Source organism: Nansenia antarctica, assembly GCF_963989245.1.
Source record: "Nansenia antarctica genome assembly, chromosome: 17".
Taxonomy (NCBI): Eukaryota; Metazoa; Chordata; class Actinopteri; order Argentiniformes; family Microstomatidae; genus Nansenia; species Nansenia antarctica.
The window spans coordinates 8,001,503-8,019,778 of record NC_137687.1 but is presented as its reverse complement, the minus strand read 5'-3'; the positions used below and the strand labels follow the sequence as shown (position 1 = coordinate 8,019,778).

The 18,276-nt window shown below is 43.6% G+C and overlaps 2 protein-coding genes across 2 annotated transcripts in view; one reads left to right on the top strand and one right to left on the bottom strand.

The window, feature by feature from the left end:
* Positions 1-1,096: 1,096 nt before the first annotated feature.
* On the top strand, positions 1,097-2,896 carry her13 (hairy-related 13). Its single transcript, XM_080547860.1, has 4 exons — positions 1,097-1,298; positions 1,403-1,489; positions 1,904-1,985; positions 2,089-2,896. Exons 1-4 carry the CDS (start codon positions 1,209-1,211, stop codon positions 2,547-2,549), a joined length of 720 nt encoding a protein of 239 aa, XP_080403986.1. The 5' UTR covers positions 1,097-1,208; the 3' UTR covers positions 2,550-2,896.
* A 9,574-nt stretch (positions 2,897-12,470) lies between these two features.
* Positions 12,471-18,276, bottom strand: part of pik3cb (phosphatidylinositol-4,5-bisphosphate 3-kinase, catalytic subunit beta) — a 58,396-nt gene continuing 52,590 nt past the window's right edge. The window contains 6 exon segments of the mRNA XM_080547258.1: positions 12,471-14,367; positions 14,721-14,853; positions 15,513-15,658; positions 16,951-17,074; positions 17,767-17,881; positions 17,884-17,933. Of these exon segments, the coding sequence (XP_080403384.1) occupies positions 14,230-14,367; positions 14,721-14,853; positions 15,513-15,658; positions 16,951-17,074; positions 17,767-17,881; positions 17,884-17,933 (706 nt within the window). The 3' untranslated portion in view covers positions 12,471-14,229.

The window sequence follows — 18,276 nt, the reverse complement described above, 5'->3', positions numbered from 1 at the left end:
GCTCTTTTCCCTTCTTGCTTTTAGTCAAATGTTTTCTCCTAGCACCAGGGGAGCCCCCCCTCCCAAATTTCGTTGTATGGTACCTGTACTGTATTAATGACAATAAAGACCATTCATTCATTCATTCATTCATGTCAAAGTGACCCCCCAGAGTAACAATATGCAAGATCGGGTAACAGAATATATCAGTTGCTCTGTATACTAGTGATGTAATTACTGTAGTCACCTAAACATTGTAGGCAAAATGTTGATAGGCTACAGTTGATGAAATAGCCTACAGAAACAAGATCAATCTCTATTCTACATCAGGCTATTACACAATTAGATAACTGCATTACAACTAAAACCGCAGTAATCTACACATAGAGGTATGCTACTTTCTTCCTATAGTGTATACGTTTGGAGAAATCATTGGAAACCTCATCACATTCATACACTGCTGTTGCTGTGCATTGCTAAAACCCTGTTCACACTGACGGTACAGTGACTGGACTATCCAACATTGGAAATTGAGATAGATTGAAAAGAGACCACAGACCCTTTCTCACACTAGTGGGAAGTAAAAATTTAGCCTATACTAAGTCGTGGGCTTAGAATTAAAAGGTTCTATCTCCGTTTAGGGCAGTTCAGAGATATTGAGCGTCAAAGTTTTTACATTCCATTATGTTTTTGTGAGATGGAACCTTTGTATTTTATGAATTACTAACTCAAAAATGTCAACATTTTAAAAATAACACCACACAGGCATTAATAAACACCTAATGGATCAGATTATGTAAAAAAAACTCAATTTTGACAAAAATGGAGATAGAACCTTATAATTCTAACGTCACGAAGTGGCACAAAAAAAACTGTCGTCGATCACTTAAAACCCAAAATATAAATTATTATCACCACTACCGATCCACCAGGGCTGGCCGTAGACAAAGGGGCCGAGCGCTGATTGGCTCTCCCGGTGCGCTCTGTTGTCCCCTGGCTGGCGGAGACAAACCTGGCATTCATATGCAAATGAGGCCCTATAAATACTTACGACAGCCCTCGGAGCCAGGAGCACTTCTCGCTAAGATTGCACAATAAACACGGGGCGACTCGCCTGGTAGTGTATTGATTTTCCCAGATCGGGTCCGATTGCCAGCTGCCCTCTTTTACGGGATAGGAAAAAAAAATAAAAATCGGAATACGAACGGCGATCTCGGGCTCAAAGCAACATGGCCCCCTCGTCTAGACCCAGCGAGAACGGACTTGGATGCATGGATGAAGATGACTCCTACTACGGGATTAACAAAGGCGACAGAAAGGTAGGGGGGCTAATAAACCTTCTTTGGTTTAACATTAATGCATTAACCGTTAAGCAACGCATTCGTTACGTTGTTCCACAATATTGATCGGCTGTTTTTTACAGGCGAGAAAACCTTTGGTGGAGAAGAAGAGGCGTGCTCGCATCAACGAGAGTTTGCAGGAGCTCCGGACCTTGTTCGCAGACACCGACGTGAGTTTGGCGCACATCACATCACACCCCCCCGCTAACATTCTCACCTGCGCTGCTGCGCCTATTGTCCTAAGAGCGGTGCCTCTCTCTCTGTCTCTCTGTCTCTGTCTCTCTCTCTCTCTGCCTCTCTGTGCCTCTCTCTGTGCCTCTCTCTCTCTGTGTGTCGAAAAGCATGAAAACCAATGACACTGTCCCACTCAGTGGTGTGCAGTCAGGTGAGGCAGGGTAGGCAGTGCCTCACCCAGGCATTTAAGAAAGAAAAAGAATATTAGTCTTTTTAAATTATTTTTAAATTATTTTTTTATCTCAAAAATATTTTTAATTATTTATTTATTTTACTCATTATTCTTAACTTTAATGTGTTAAAATGTTGTTAAAATAAAAATAAATGATGTCCTCTACTTGTCCCCGCAGTTCCAGTCGAAGATGGAGAATGCAGAGGTCTTGGAGATGACGGTTAAAAGAGTGGAACATATTCTCCAGAACCGCTCTCAAGGTAAGCAATGAAGCACATAGGAGGCCTTCAATAGGAGTGCGCATAGTACGTGTATCAGTTTATTGTAAGTCTAATTTCCCTTTTTTCCCCTTTCGTCCACCAGTGACTGACACGATGAACCGAGAGGCCAGTGAACGGTTCGCTGCCGGTTACATCCAGTGCATGCACGAGGTCCATATGTTCGTGTCCAACTGTCCCGGGATAGATGCGGCAGTGGCCGCGGAGCTCCTGAACCACCTGTTGGAATGTATGCCCTTGAACGAGGACCACTTCCAGGACATGCTTATGGATTTGATACCGGACACTTCCAGCAACAACGGGAGCACTTGTCCGACAAGCGAAGCGCTGTGCGCCGCGCCAGCCTCGCCTGGAGGCAGGAGTATATCCAGCCTCTCCCCCACCACCTCCCCTACGTCTAGCCCTGAGGACCTGTGCTCTGACTTGGACGAGACAGACAGCGAGCACAACCAGAGCTCTACCGAGGCTTTGGAGAACCAGGAGAACCAGGAGGGCCACAATATGCCCACTATCACCTACTCCAAATCCATGTGGAGGCCCTGGTAGTGTCTGTGCGTGGCACGTTGGAATTTATTTGGAATAGTTTGGAGTCTACCTGTCTGAGACCCAGGTTGTGCCATTTGCTCTACGACCTCCTGGAGAGCGCGGATTATTGTCATCGAAATTCACTCTAATTGCGCAATGGAATATAGGGGAATACTGTTTGTTTTTTGTAAATATCATATAAAGCTCTTTTAGAAAACGAAGGACTTAAGCAATGTCTAAAATATAGGCTGAGCTTTTTAAAAAAAAGGGGCCCTTCCTTTAAAGGCTTGTAGCTTATTTGACCAGTAACCTCATTAAAGAGAAAGGCTTAAGCACATCATTACCGAACCACTTGACGCTGTAATCATGTGTAGACTGTTTTGTTCTTAAAATGTCAAATTGACTAATAAAATAATTTAATGCAAATTATTTTTGGATGTCTCATTGTAACACCAAAAAAGAATGACCAGCATGTTTTGTTTAACATATTACATCTTGATATAGGCCTACAGAATTCATTGGCATAATCCTTAGAATGGCTTGATGACCCACTGATCTGTTGCATTGCCCCCAACACCAAACAGCCAATCCATATAGACTAATATCATTTAAGACACTCTTAGTGGCCTGGGAATATCTGCAAACTAGGTCACTGAAAACATTGAATACAATGGTCAGAAGAACAAACAGATTGAAACAATGATGCTGAAAGACAGTGCCACACCTCAGCTGTACCTCACACATTCACAATGGAGCACACTTTCAGAATGTGGAGCCAGGTGCAAGTGCCAAGCACTATTATGCAACAAATAACCCAGCTAATACCAAGAACCCAATCTATAGGCTACTAACTCGTATCTGTGGCCTTTGGGTATCTTTCTGTAGCAAACATTGATGGTGCAATTATAGGCAAAGCTAATGGCTACAAAATGATAGGCCTATTGAGACCAAACGGTGGCTATCAGAGCCTTAAATGGCCTATAGGCTTATTGTCTTGGCCTTTTGAATAATAACCAGAAGATACATTAGGCTATATCTTCAATTTGAATAAGTTATCATCAGCTTACATCGTCAGTTTCTACCCACCTCTTCAAATGGAAGGCGCTCTTGTGCAGTCGGTGTGCACATAAAATGGTTCTGCCACAGGTTGAAAGGGATGCAAATAGCTGACTAAAGTCACACCCCTGATGGCCCTGCCACTACCAAGTGTCACTAGTAACACGTCAGGTGCATCAGCTATACTCATCAGAGGGATGTGAGATCCTGTCCACGGTAATATAAACCACCACACATAGTTTGACTATGTGGATCCATTCAACGAGACTGTCCTTAAAAATATAGGCGGGTTAGCAAAGGTCTATAGGCCGAGAAAAAAATCAACTGAACCTATTTGAATTAGAAAGATCTTAAAGGCCAAGTTATATTCACGGACTGTCATCAGCTTTTGATGAAGAAATAGCTATCAAGCCGAATTAGTGTTGTGCGAGTTGCAGGGGACTTGAAGCAGTTCACACCTGTCCTTGACCACAAATCAAATGAGGTGCGAATGAGAGGATACAATGATCAAAGCTTTTAGTTCTGCATGCAACCATTTGACAGATTTCACAAACCTATAGCAAGAATTTCTCAGAGATGCCACGCATAGGCCTAATCTTCATCAAAAACATCTCCCTAACAGATCATTTTCAGGGGGAGATTGGTTGTTTGAGGTACTGCAGAATACCTGTAGTTCTATTCGTTGCCTAGCAACCTTAGTTTACGCTCTATTTACAGTTTACATTGTAGCAGTTGATGCAGCAAGCAGTGTAACATTATATGAAAAGTTATTTGTTTTTCTTCGTTTGAACCTTGGAGTAGATATGTCCGTGAGTATCAGTATTTACCTGTTATCCTACAATGTGATTGATGTGTAGCTAAAGAATGCATTCTAATTGTTGAGTTTCTATTTGTTGTTTTGATGTTGTGTTAGCCTATCTTAATTTAGAAGCTTATTCAAGCTTACGTTATTCCCCTAGCTACTGTATGTCCTATGTATCCATACCTTGTTATGTTTAAGAAAATAAATGTTAAAGCAAAATATATATAAATAAATTCATTGTTATGTAACATGTTTATGCTAAAAAGTAATCTGCAAAGTTTATGTAGCCTAATCCAACTACTGTATATCTTCTGTGTATTTCCAGTTTTACAATGTTGAAACACCAATTAAACCACATTGAAGAAGTTGGAGCTTAATTCTGTTCGCTATCTGTCTAGCCTTGCTTAGAATGCAATTGTGAGGACAGAATAATATTATTACTATACAGGCTGTATAAGTAGGCTAATCAGTAGTGAGCAGCAGTAGAACAGGCTCTGTTATGTCTCGTTGCTTATCACTTTAAGAATCACACAGTTATGGGAACTGACTTATACGTATGTACCCCGCTAGTTTTGTTGCATGAAGAAATAGAGAAGTCTTAAGTTCAACGTGCACTGCACTATAACCTATTATAGTTTAGTTTAATCTATTAACATCCTTATTTCTTATGTGATCCAGTTTGTGACGTTCTTATATATAAGAAGGTATAATACTGTATATATACCACTGTTACTATGACAACTGAACAATATTGGCTATGGTAAACATTGACATATTAAAACAAACCTGCGCTTTGTGTCTCCCCCAAATCTCTCATCTGTAGTGCAATTAGCCTACCTAACTATGAACTATAAAGCCACACAGTGTGTATATTAATATCAACCTAAAATGATGGTAGTATGAAGGACACAAGAATCATACAGAATTTGGGTTTAATAAAACCTTTATTTGTGTGGGAGAGTTTTATTTTTATTTTTTAACAATAATTTTAAAAAAAATCTTATCCCACTCATGCCTTTCGTTAGAACCAGACACTTGAATGGTTCATCCTTCAGAGTTTACCGTCTGTTTCCTACAGAGGACCCTGCCTCTTAGTGCGAATGTTGTCGCCATCATCATCGTCATCCCTGCTCCTCTTCCTCGACATTCCAGAGGTGCCAGGCCTTGAGCTGGGGGACCACTCCTCCTCAGAGTCAGTGTCCTCTGACCTTCTCTGGCGTTTAGCAGCACCGCCATCCTTGCTCTCGCTCTCACTGGGACAGACGACGTCCCTGCTCCTTTTACAGGGCCTGTCCAGTGGCCTGCGGACGAGAGGGGCCTCGATGACCTCTTCGGCAACACCCTCCTTGTCATCAGAGTGCTCTGAGTCCTCTGACGCCTCTGATTCCTCTGCCATGGGTCCCATTTCCCTGGCAGGGTTCACGACATCAGGGACGCCCCACAGGGACAGGGACATCAACAGGGACATCCATATAGTGGGTTCCTCATATTATTCCATGTATTACAATGAGCCTGTCCCCTGATTTCTACCTCCACCAGCCTCCCCTGGTACGACAGCAGAGCTATATAGGTGAAAGATAAATGGATTGAGGAGAGAAGAGGCATGAACAGAACCAGGCTGAATAGAGAGTAGGAGAGAGAGGGGGAGGAAGAGAGAGAGAGAGGGGGGAGGGTCATAGAGACCTCATAGAGAGGTCATTAGAACTGCCCTATATGGCAAAGAACACTGGGGAAAAAAGGTAAAAAATGCTTGCACACACACACACACACACACACACGCAAGCACACACGCTGTTTCAAAATAGAAACATACTCTACCCATCTGATCACCATTACACAACATATGAAATTCAGCATCATTCTCCTGGATCCCCAATGTACATCAACGCCTGAACACATCCTTGTTTTGACCACTGAGTCACAATTGTTCACTGTGGGGTCTTGACATCTGGTCCCTACGGGGCCAAAGGCTCACACACACTGGAGTTGTCAGTCTGGTTATTGACACACACACACACACACACACACACACGATCAATATTGTTCATATAAATTAATACGGTGTTGACTTATGAGTTCATAGCAAGACACTTGCAGCTCTCGTTGTTGACGAGACAGATGCGGTGATGCAGGCCGTTAGATAGCTAGTTCTATGTTTGCTGAAAACGCAACAGGGTATAAACACAACGATAATGAATTATTCAATCTTGTATGACTTTATTTTATTTATTTATTTTTATGACTGATCTCATGATGAAATATGTGGTTGTCACTCGTTTGCTGGCTTGCGCAGCTTGCTTAGGCCTATATGTATTTATGTGCTGACGAGATCGGACAGAAGAGATTTGATTGTATTAACAGTGCATATTAATGTGGAAAGATTTTGAACTGGCACATTTATTGTGTGTGCCTACCCTGATGTGTAGTTGGTTATTGTCTATAAATAGCCTGTAAGTGTTAAATTACGCGTACTGTACTATGACATTCAAATATTGTATGTTGTGTGTAGAGCCTCTAACTTTATGAGTCGTTTTGGTATTTGATTGATGACTTGATATAGCCTACACTGTACTGTGTATTGTATACGTATAAAGTCAGGGCAAGGGGAGGGATAGCTACTAGATTAGATTAGATTAGATTAAATTTACAGTGTTTCCCCTAGGTTTGCTGCCTTGGGGGGGGGGGGGGGGGGGGGGGCATGGAATTAACAGGTAAATGTACACTATTTCATATTATTTGTAATATTTGGAACAGTTTAAAAAGTCCTGACACGGCTATTTTGCTTGACAGCAGACTTTGAACTTTGAACTCATTCCCATAGGGATAGTATTGTGGCCAGATCGTTTGATCACACTACCATTGGTTAAACGCTGTGACTTTGGTGGGGTCCATTTGCACCTGTCCCTGTGTAATGACATAGCCACAGGAAGGACACAGAGGAGGCATGGAACTCACATTTAACAGACGCCTTATTCCAAAGCGACTTATAATCAATACATTTGACTAAGCAAGTGAATCATCAATTCACCAGTCGTAGCAGGAAGAGTAATCTAGCCCAGGCCAGGGGCCATTGGCAGTCGTCGTGATAGAAGAAGAAAGAAATAAAAAAAAAATTGTGAGGAGATTACCGAGCCAAGAGACTTGGTAGTGACATGTTGCTGGAGAGTAGCAAGATCTTCAGAAACATTTTGACAAACACAAAGGGTCCAATCATATCTCTCAACACATCAGTAATAAGGTTAATCAGGGAACAATGTAGCAAAAACGTCCAATGGACGACATAAACCAAGATGGTCACTATAGCGTTCAGGAGGGGAATAGAAGGCTCTCGTGTGAGAAGGGGATCGTGTAGGCCGTAGGGGGTGGTGAACGAGAAGACACGCTAGGGGTTGTTGGGGGAGCTGGGGAAGCTAGATGCTCATGGAGGCCGCTTATAACAGCACAAAGGTCCTTTTGGACAGAAAAAAGGGATTTTAAGTTCTCACTCATCTCCCTGAGAGCCTGTTCATGTTGGTCCAGCCGGTCTCCCTGGTTGACGACGACCTGACGGATCTCTGTGTCTGCTGGGTTTCGGTTCCAGGGCCAGATCGTACTGTAACAGTCAGGCTAGTGAACCCAAATGCAGAACCCAGAGGAGCAGGCAGATGGTGGCGGTAAACCCCAAAGGATGGGTGTATTTATTGTAGGAACAAGGGGTGATTTAGGGCGCTGAGGAGGGGGACCAAGGCTGAGAGAGCCTGAGCAGAGTTCCGATTGGCAGGTCAGGCAGGTAGGTAGACAGGGCCGATGGGGCAGGTAGGACAAGCAGGCATGTAGACAGGGCAGGCAGGTAGACAGGGCAGTTGGGACAGGTAGGCAGGTAGACAGGAGGCTGGAGTCAGCGGCAGGAGTTAAGCTGGAGAACGGCAGGCACAGGGAAACAGGAATTAGTACACCGGGTAGATTGACAGAGAAGTATTAGGCAAAGGCTGGAAGTGCGACTTAACAGTGACACAGAGGCTACGATCTGGCAGACTGTTGAAGTCTGGAGCTGGTATTTATGGCAGGGCTAATGATGGCAAACAGCTGGTCACCTGACTCCACTCCTGTAATCTCATGGCTATGACAATGGAAATGACAATACTATGATGACTATGACAATACTTTGTCGGCTGCACATCCCTGGTTAAATAATGTGATCACTCTATAACCTTTGCACTACCGATGTTTACATTACTACCTTTGCTTGCACCTACTGTAAAATGCACATTGCACATGTTTCCTGATATAGCTTCTTTTATACTTCTGCACATTAGATACTGTACATAAACTACCTCACTGTACTAGCTACCTAACTGTACATAGCTCATAACTATATTTTGCCCATAACGGCATATACCTCTATACTAAACTGATGTTTACAGTACTACCTCTGCACATACTGCATATTGCAGTTACCTATCACTACCATTTTTGTTCTATTTATGTCTTGCTCTTATGCATACTTGTACTCTGCGATGACAATAAAGTTGAATCTAATCTAATGGGGGAGAGAGAGAGAGAGAGAGAGAGAGAGAGAGAGAGAGAGAGAGAGAGAGAGAGAGAGAGAGAGAGAGAGAGAGAGAGAGAGAGAGAGAGAGAGAGAAACCCGGGTAGGGGACTGCAGGCTAACTGGAAGTGGAGGGTGTGACACTCTACTTAGTAATGGACAGCTTGTGGACATGATTGAACTGCCAACATGGTCTATGTTATTAGGTACAATCTGTGTCAGAAAATAATACCGTAGGGGCTAGACTCAAGCCACATCTTCTGTATCATATTGGTAAAATGGATAGGCCCACAGTGCTATATATACTCATTTTTCAGAGGCATACTGTGGATAATGTCACAATCTTTGGTTTAGAGACTAACAAGAAACGGGTACAAACTACAAAGACAGAGGGCAGAAAGACGTTGGATTAAGGTTATTGGGACTATATTACATACCTGGGCTCCATCTTAGAGGCAAATCTTTCCGGAGATAAAATGGCAGCAAAAGTAATCAAAAAAGTGAACCATAGAACTAGATTCTTGTACAGGATATCCTCACTTGTCAGTAAAAACACACTGAGGACCCTATCAGGAGCTCTCATTCAATGTCACTTCGACTATGCCGTAACATCATGGTACTATAGAACCACAAAGGCCCAAAAAACAAGACTCCAGACAGCCCAAAATAAACTGGTTAGTCTTCTGCTAGGCCTCAACCCTAGGACACATCTAACCGCTGCTCATTTTTTGAGCCTTGATTGGCTACGAGTAGTTGACAGAGTGCAGCAGCTTGCACTGGGCCTGGTCTTCAAGATACGCTACACCACAAAGACACCCAAGTACCTGTCAACATACTTCCAAAAAGTGAACAACGTCCACACATACAATACCAGAGGAAGCTCCACGAACCACGTTCAACCGCGTTGCACCACAAACAAGGGGTTAAACTCGTTTGCAAACTATGCAGTAAAAATGTGGAACGCCCTTCCTATAATCTTAAAGGAGTGCAAAACACTGCCCACCTTCAAAACCACTCTCAAAAAACATTTACAGGAGGCTGCAATCCGTAACTGGACCCTCTAAATCAAAATTCAGATTAAAAGACCCGAACTACCCACTGTACATACTTTGTGTTTTGTCCCCCGCCCCCACCTGTGGTGTATGTCCCCACCTGTCCTACCCGCTGTACATACCTTATGCTTTGTTGTATTGTTCTTCCCATGATGGATGTATGTTTATCTTGTAGATAGTACTAGTTATTTGTCTGTATTATCTTGTAGATAGTACTAGTTTTTTTTGTCTGTCTTACATGTAACGATGAATTGAGAATCAAGGACCCCAATTGAAATAAGCCAGTGGCTTTCTTGGGTTTTTATCCTGTTAATTGACCTTGTATGTAATATGTACTTTCATGTACCTACTTCTGCAAATCTTCTAATAAAGTTTTCAATCAATCAAATCCAATGGGCTTGAATGGAACAACTCTGAATCACATGGCATCTTACCGCCACCTGGTGTCCGAATATGAAAACTGCATCTGAGACACGCATCAAATTAATTTGTACTTTGTGTGGTTTTATTTATTTATTTATTATCTATTTACCAACATAGCACTTTTTGCAGGCTCTTACATATGATACGCACTTATTTGTACATATTGGGTTTCTAATTTAATTAGTGGTGCATTTTCTTTTCTGCAGCTTGCATTTTTATTCCACCAGTAAATTTAATTCAATTCAATTCAATTTAGATTAGATTCAACTTTGTCATTGCAGTGTACCAGACAACAATTCAGTTTAGCATCTAACCAGAAGTGCAAATAGTGATATAAATCACGATAGTGTTAAGTATGGCAAGTACGGTAGTTAGAGGTACATACAGGAGAGGATAGTAGTAAGCTATGTACAGTTAAGGAAGCTATGTACAGCGTGGTGTATACAGATGTATAAAGACAGGCTATCAGAGTGACAGCACTGTGAAAGCTGTTGTTCTGGAGCCTGCTGGTACAGGGGCCTGGAGGGACTCGATTGTAGGGAGTTTGGTGCCAATGATGCACTGGGTGGTTTTCACCACCCGGTGCAACACATGCCCTGAGCCCCGGCCAGGAACGCCGTCAGGGCCAGCAGCTTTTCGCACATTCGGGGCAGCTGTGGAGGTAGAGCAACCGTCTAATGATCACATGGTTGGCAGATCAGTGGTTCGAGCCCCGGCTGGCCACATGTCGAAGTGTCCTTGGGCAAGACACTGAACCCCAAAATTGCTCCCAGTGAGCGGGCCAGCGCCTTGGTGTGTGAATGTGTGTGTGAATGGGTGAATGAGAGGCCGTTGTAAAGCGCTTTGGAGCAGCTTCGGAGCAGCAAAAAAGGCGCTATATAAGTCCATTTACCCTTCACTTTTCTCAGTACACAGCAGAAACCAGTGGTGGAGAGCGTGAGGTGATGCTTGGCTTTGAAGGCTGCTTCTAAAGTGCCCTTTTGAGTGGCAAAATGAGAGGATGTGCCCTATTGGCTGCCCTTCCAATGGTCTAAACTTGACCATGTGCACTGATGGGGTCCCATGTTGTGCAGAAGGTGCCCTTTTTTTCTTTTCGCCCCTGCCCTTCAAACAGCCTGAGTCCGCCACAGGGGGACAGTCTGCATTGTTGGCACAGGAACCTGAGAGGAGCAGTGAACCAGCCTCGGGTCCTTGGTTTGGTCCTTCATGAACAGCGGTTGGGTACTCGCCCATGGAGACGCGGAAGAAAGAAGTCCTTCTTCTTCTTCTTCGGCGTATGGGTTGTTGTTTTCCTCTCCACTCCACCAGGCTCGGGGCCGAGGGGGCTACCCTTTTACCACCCCGAGACCTGGTTGAGGGGCTCACCCGGGGCTATATTTCTGGACACCCCTCCAGAAGCCACGTCATCGTCTCGTCGTCTAATACCGACAGACCATGCATCCCGTTGGGTGGGTGGTACACCGGGCAATCCAGGATAACATGGTCTGCGGTTTGGTCCTCAGAAGTCAAAGCAGTAGTAAATAAATAAGAAATATGTAAATAAGTAAATGAACTATGATTACATGGGGTAGTCAACTTCCTTCATCTTCAGTGGTATGAGTGGGTGGAAGCCCAATGTTGGCACCAGTAGATGGCGTAATGCACCTGACAATCTTAAATAAGCCTCTCAAATAAGTGGCTCGATCCAATTGGCTGATCTCTCCCCCAGCTCATTGGAAGTCCGAACCCAGTTGAGTACATGGCACCGTTCGTGCTGTCATAAATGTAATTAACGGAGAAGATGGCGTGTGCCTTCTCTAAGGATAAAACTCTATGGCGCACCACAACCACCAGCACTACACATTTTGGGCCCACACATGTAGGGAAGAATGTAGGGCCTGGAATCAATCTGCATTCATAACAGTTAGCCACAGGAAGCAAATGTGCACTCGTCATAGTGCCCTGGCAAGTAGTAAAGGCAAATAGTAACACACCACATCTTTCAGAGACATCGACCAACTGGCCACTGCATGCAACCACACAGAATACAAAGGGGAAAATGCTTTTCGATGGAAAATAACTTTAATAAAACTCCTATGAAAACAAAAACCAGAAAAACAATAAAAGCCTGTATGTACAATATTCAGTGTCTGAAGGACTTTTGAAGGCTAGCGGTGCGAAATACAGCAGCATCACACAGAAACCCACAGTGACAACCATTATACACTCAGGCTCGGTGGCCCAAAGGTTCATATACTTATATGTGTGTGTGTGTAGATGTATGCATGTATGTGTATATACAGTACCAGTCAAAAGTTTGGACACAACTTCTCATTCAAATGAATGAGAAAGTGTGTCCAAACCTTTGACTGATACTGTGTGTATATATATATATATACATATATATATAAATTATTACATACACTCATATATGGATATTGCACAAAATCAAACACATGCTGGAAGAGCAACTCATGACGAAACCAGGAAGTAGCTTTGAATTGCAGTGTAACCCCCTCTGCTGGCAACCCCCTCCCACAGGTCCTAACCTCCTGTTGATATACGAACAAATACACGTAAAAGAGCTGCACATTATTCGCACAGACATTCAATTTAAAATTCTGAACATATGATTAAAAATACAGAAAAAAAAGAAAAACAACAACTTTTGTTTGGTTCTAAAGCACATGTTACATGCTTCGGTTATTTCTCAGTGAGTTTACTTGTTGTTGTTGTTGTTATTATTATTGTGTGAGCAGTTGTTGCTTTGAAAGACAACGTCGGATATCCTTAGGCAAGTCCAGGTTTAACACACAATGTGATAATAACATTTTAAATTATTCTGTTCGTCCAATGTTACAATGACATTCCATAGCAGGAAAATAAAGTGATAGTAAAAAAAAAAAAAAAAAAAAAACTTCATATTTATAATGATTCCAGTGTTTAATAGTCCAATCGGCCCCTTTGCTCAAAACCTTGAACCAGAGGTTCAGGGCATGTGTCTCTTTCTTTCATCCCTCTGTCACACACTCTAAGTATTAAAGTAGTCTGGCACATATATAATCACAGATAGAATAAAATCTTAAACGGCAATGAAATAAAAATACAAAACAAAAACAAAATACAATCTTCCCGATGTTTTTGAGGCACACTTTTCCGAGATAAGCAGGAGGCGTCGCCAGAAATAGTCCAATTAGCCTCTGGGCACGTGCACGCTTTAGCGTCATTTTAAGACACAGGGGGTGAGACACTTTTGTCTTCAGTCATTACGCTCTGAAACTGTACTTGTCTGTCAAACGTTCCCATTCCAAGGCATATCAGAAGTCCTGCTGATACACTCTACGTGGGTGAAATCACCCCTTCCCCCCATCCCCTTTGGTTCAGGCTCCATGGGGACGGTCCATTTCCACAGTGGGGGGTTGGAGGCCACACCCTTCCTCAGGTGCTGTGCTCCGACTCCCAACAGAGCGCGTGCAAAACTTGCAACCACATTACCCACAAATCCAACAGATATGTCACATGATAGGGGAGACGCTACAGGAACTGCTGGGCAGGCTGGAGGAGCAGCTTCAAGAGGCAAGGCAAGGAGGAGGGGGGGGGGGAGTGTGTGAGAGGTCATGGGGTCATTGAGCCTGTATGGGTGTGTGTGTATGTGTGTGTGTGTGTGTGTGTGTGTGTGTGTTTATATGGGATAAGTCCTCTAGGTTCTCTTCTTTAGGGCCCAGGAACAGTCCTGGTTGTCACTTCCCACCCCCTTGGCACACCTCTACTCCTCCTCTCCTTCACTGTGTCCCAGCCCGGGGTCATAACCCCAACCCTCCTGACCCTTGACCCCTGGCCCTGCAGGATGTGGTGTCTTCTCTATGAGCGGTTGTCTTTGACCACATTATGGGCCATCCAGTTGACTTTGGTGGTCCAACTCTCTCGCAGGGCCTCGTCGAACTTCTGACGGAACTGTTTCAGCGCCTCCTCGTCAGTCTTCCCCAGGGCCAGAGAGTCCTACGCAGGGAGGGAGAAGGGGGCAGTCTTATCACAACAAACATCACCCCGTACATGACTTTGGACCCTTCCATGATCTCTGTGGCATATGCAAACTGAAGCCCCTATGAAACCCTCATCAGTCGCTATGTTTTTGTAGGGGGTTTGGGACAATTACATTTTAAAATCGGTCAATGCCGAAATTCAGAGATGCATTACAGTTCTACTCATGGCATGAAAACTATTATCATTGAAAAAGACTGAAATGAATCAATATGAAACCAAATGTATCATCGGTATTCTTTAAGTAACAGTGGTACTTGTATGGCGTGTTTGAAAGAGAGTGTGAGTATGTGTGTGTGTGTGTGTCTTGCCTTTAGGTACTGGATGTCTTTGACAGAGGTGAGCTCAGGCAGTCCAGCGGTCAGCATGAGGGCGAACAGTGTTATGAAGAGATTCCCGTTCCTCCTCAGGATCAGATAGGCCTCCTCACAGTACTGACGGAAACTAGGGTGGACACACACACGCACACGCACACGCACACACACACACACACACACACACACACACACACACACACACACACACACACACGCACACACACGCACACACACGCACACACACACACACACACACACACACACACACACACACGCACACACACACACACACACACGCGGAGTAGAGAATCAAATGGTATACTTCTTCTACAACACACAAGGCTACCAGGGTCACTGTTATCAAGGCAGCTCGTGACGTCAGAATTATAAGGTTCTATCTAAAGTTTTGGTCAAAATTTAGTTTTTTTACATAATCTGATCCATTAGGTGTTTATTAATGCCTGTGTGGTGTTATTTTTTAAAAATGTTGACATTTTTTAGTTAGTAATTCATAAAATACAAAGGTTCCATCTCACAAAACATAATGGAATGTAAAAACTTTGACGTTCAATATCTCTGAACTGCCCTAAACGGAGATAGAACCTTCTCATTCTAAACGGAGATAGAACCTTATCATTCTAAACGGAGATAGAACCTTATCATTCTAAACGGAGATAGAACCTTCTCATTCTAAACGGAGATAGAACCTTATCATTCTAAGCTCACCATGCTGTCAGCTGCGAGGCAACCGATTATTATTTCATCACTCACCCACTTACAACTCACCTGCCAAATTTCTCTGTGTTCCCTGTTTTCCCCTGTTGGATGACGTGGATGAAGTCGTGGGTGAGGATGAAAGGGACGCGTTCCCTCTTGATCCCAAACTTAGACTTGAAGTTCCCCAGGATATGGCCAAAGTCTATGTGGAAGAGCTGACATGCAAAAGACAATGAGACAACAGCAAAAATATACAGACCATTATCTATAGTTCCCTCCCGTAAGTATTGGAAAGAGGAAGCATTTTGTCTACTTTTAGCTCTATACTCCAACAGTTTGGATTTGAAATCAAACAATTACTATGGGATAATTCAGCTTTAATTCAATGGTTTAAAAAAAATAAAAAATAAATAAATAAAAAATCACCATTGAGAAAGTACAACATTTTAAAACATACTCCACCCTATTTCAGTGCTCCAAGTATCGGAAATAACCATATAATGTTGACAATCCTTTGCATGCATTAACTGCCTGAAGTCTGCGACCCACTGACCCCACCAGATGCTGGATATATTCTCTGGTGATGCTCTGCCAGATCTATACTGCAGCCAGATGTTCAGTTGTTTGTTTTGAGGTCTTTTTGCCTTAAGTTCCCTCTTTAGCAAATCAAATGCATGTTCAATTGGATATACATCTGGAGAATGACTTGGCCACTCTAGAACCTTCCACGTTTTGGCCTTGAAAACCTCCCTAGTTGCTAAGGCAGTATGTTGGGGGTCATTGTCTTGCTTTGTGATAGTTTCTTTCTGATTTCTCCAGTGGCTACCTTGACATGCAATGACTTTGGTCTTCATGTTGACAGACACCAATACTAGACATTGACAGCTCTCTAACGGCGGCACAAATGATGTGACGGAACACAACTGATGAACCAGGAACACCCGTCAAGCCAATTTTCCAATACTACTGGGTACCTGAAACAAGGGGACTATGTATAAAACGGATTGTCATTTCTAAATAGTAATTATTTGATTTCATATCCAAACTGAGATAGCTCTTTTTTTAATAGAATTGCTGAAATAGACATTTCTGAGTAACAACACATTTCCTATAATGTTTTCTCGATTTTCGCACTCTGGACTGCCTAGCAGACACTGTGGAGGAGGACTGTTATTAGTTTTCTGAGTGGGGCAGTCCCACTCACATTTTTTATTTTATTGATAGATACAGTAGAGATTTAGACAGGAAGGATGGGTGAGAGAGAGAGAGAGGAGGGATGACATGCAGGATATGTCCCCGGCCGGAATCGAACCGGGGACCCTCCGGTTACATGGTCAACGCTTAACCCGCTACGCCACCTAAGCGCCCCCAGAACTGGATTCTAAACTTAGATATTCGTTAAGAAAATTAATGAACATGATCAATGGATACAACTAGCCCCAGTCTAGGATATTAGGGTGTACTAGGATGTACTATACTGTATGGAGCCCACAAGAACTGTACTTACTTGTCCTGTGCTGCGGACCATGATGTTGTCACTGTGGCGGTCTCCGATGCCCAGGACATAGGTGGCCACGCAGTAGCCTGCACACGACAATGTGAATTCCTCTATGGCCCGCTCCAGAGCATCACTATACACAACCAACACACAGAGACAGTAAAACATCACCTGTTAAATATGTCTACCCTTCAGCCAATGGGAGGACAGGGTTATGATCATTAGGCTCGAAGCAGGAGGGGGAAAAATGGTTTAAAAAATGTTTTATACCTTTGCACTCGATCAAATTTCAGGACCCTCCTTTCATGACTTTTCCTAGATATGTGCGTTCTACCACCAAGCATCCTTACATTTTCAAAATCACTTCAGGATAAGCTAGTATAAAGCTATTTTGCAGTTATTCTGTGTAGGGCAGGCTAAACATACAAGAGGCGCCAACTAGTGGTCTTTGTGTGTAGTAAGCAGATCCCGTTCTAAAGAACTATGTGGTTATTTGACCCTCGAGACGGCGGTAAGAGTAGGTGAAATAGGCACGGCTTGTCAATGCATAAATGGTAAATGGTAAATGGACTGCACTTATATAGCGCCTTTATCCAAAGCGCTTTAAACAAGCCTCTCATTCACCCATTCACACACACACCAATGGCGGCAAGCTACCATGCAAGGTGCCGGCCCCCTCACTGGGAGCAATTTGGGGTTCAGTGTCTTGCCAAGGACCCTCTTGCCAACCCTCTTGCCAACCGATCTGCCAACCTTGCGATCATTAGACGGCGGCTATACCTCCTGCGCCAGCAGCCGCCCCATAGCACCGCGGCGTTGCCTTACCCAGAGTTCTTTTCTTTGAGCCAGTTGAGGAGGGCGTCTTTGTTGAAGGCTGCGGCCGCCGCCACGTTGCTGCTCGTCAACTGAATGTTGGCGATGGTGTCCGCCGACGACACACCTCGATCAGCCCTGAGCGGTCCCCCGTCGCTAGGCAACCGTAAGGCACAATTCTGTACAAACATGATTACGATGGAAATTGATCAATCAAATGGTTTTCTTACATGTACGTGTTTTCCTAATCCTACTCATGACCAGTGACGTATTGTGTCCTTGTGAAATAATAATGAAAGTGGCACTGGCTGAACCTGGCTATTCACTTGGTTTCATTCTCCTGGTTTTATCTAGTGAAATATCTTAAACCCAGGGATTATGAAGCGATGGGAGTTACACGTCCTCACTATTGTCACTATCCTCACCGTGATCCGGAGATCCCTCTCTAAACCCTCTGTCCATGTAACCCAAGGCCTTCCTCCTAGCTCGACTGTCAAAACAACCCTCTCCAAGTCCAAGTGG

Coding starts and splice junctions, on each gene's coding strand:
- her13 (XM_080547860.1), top strand. CDS start 1,209: ATGGCCCCCTCGTCTAGACCCAGCGAGAACGGACTTGGATGCATGGAT. Junction 1,299..1,402: donor TTAACAAAGGCGACAGAAAG/GTAGGGGGGCTA, acceptor TGTTTTTTACAG/GCGAGAAAACCTTTGGTGGA. Junction 1,490..1,903: donor CCTTGTTCGCAGACACCGAC/GTGAGTTTGGCG, acceptor TTGTCCCCGCAG/TTCCAGTCGAAGATGGAGAA.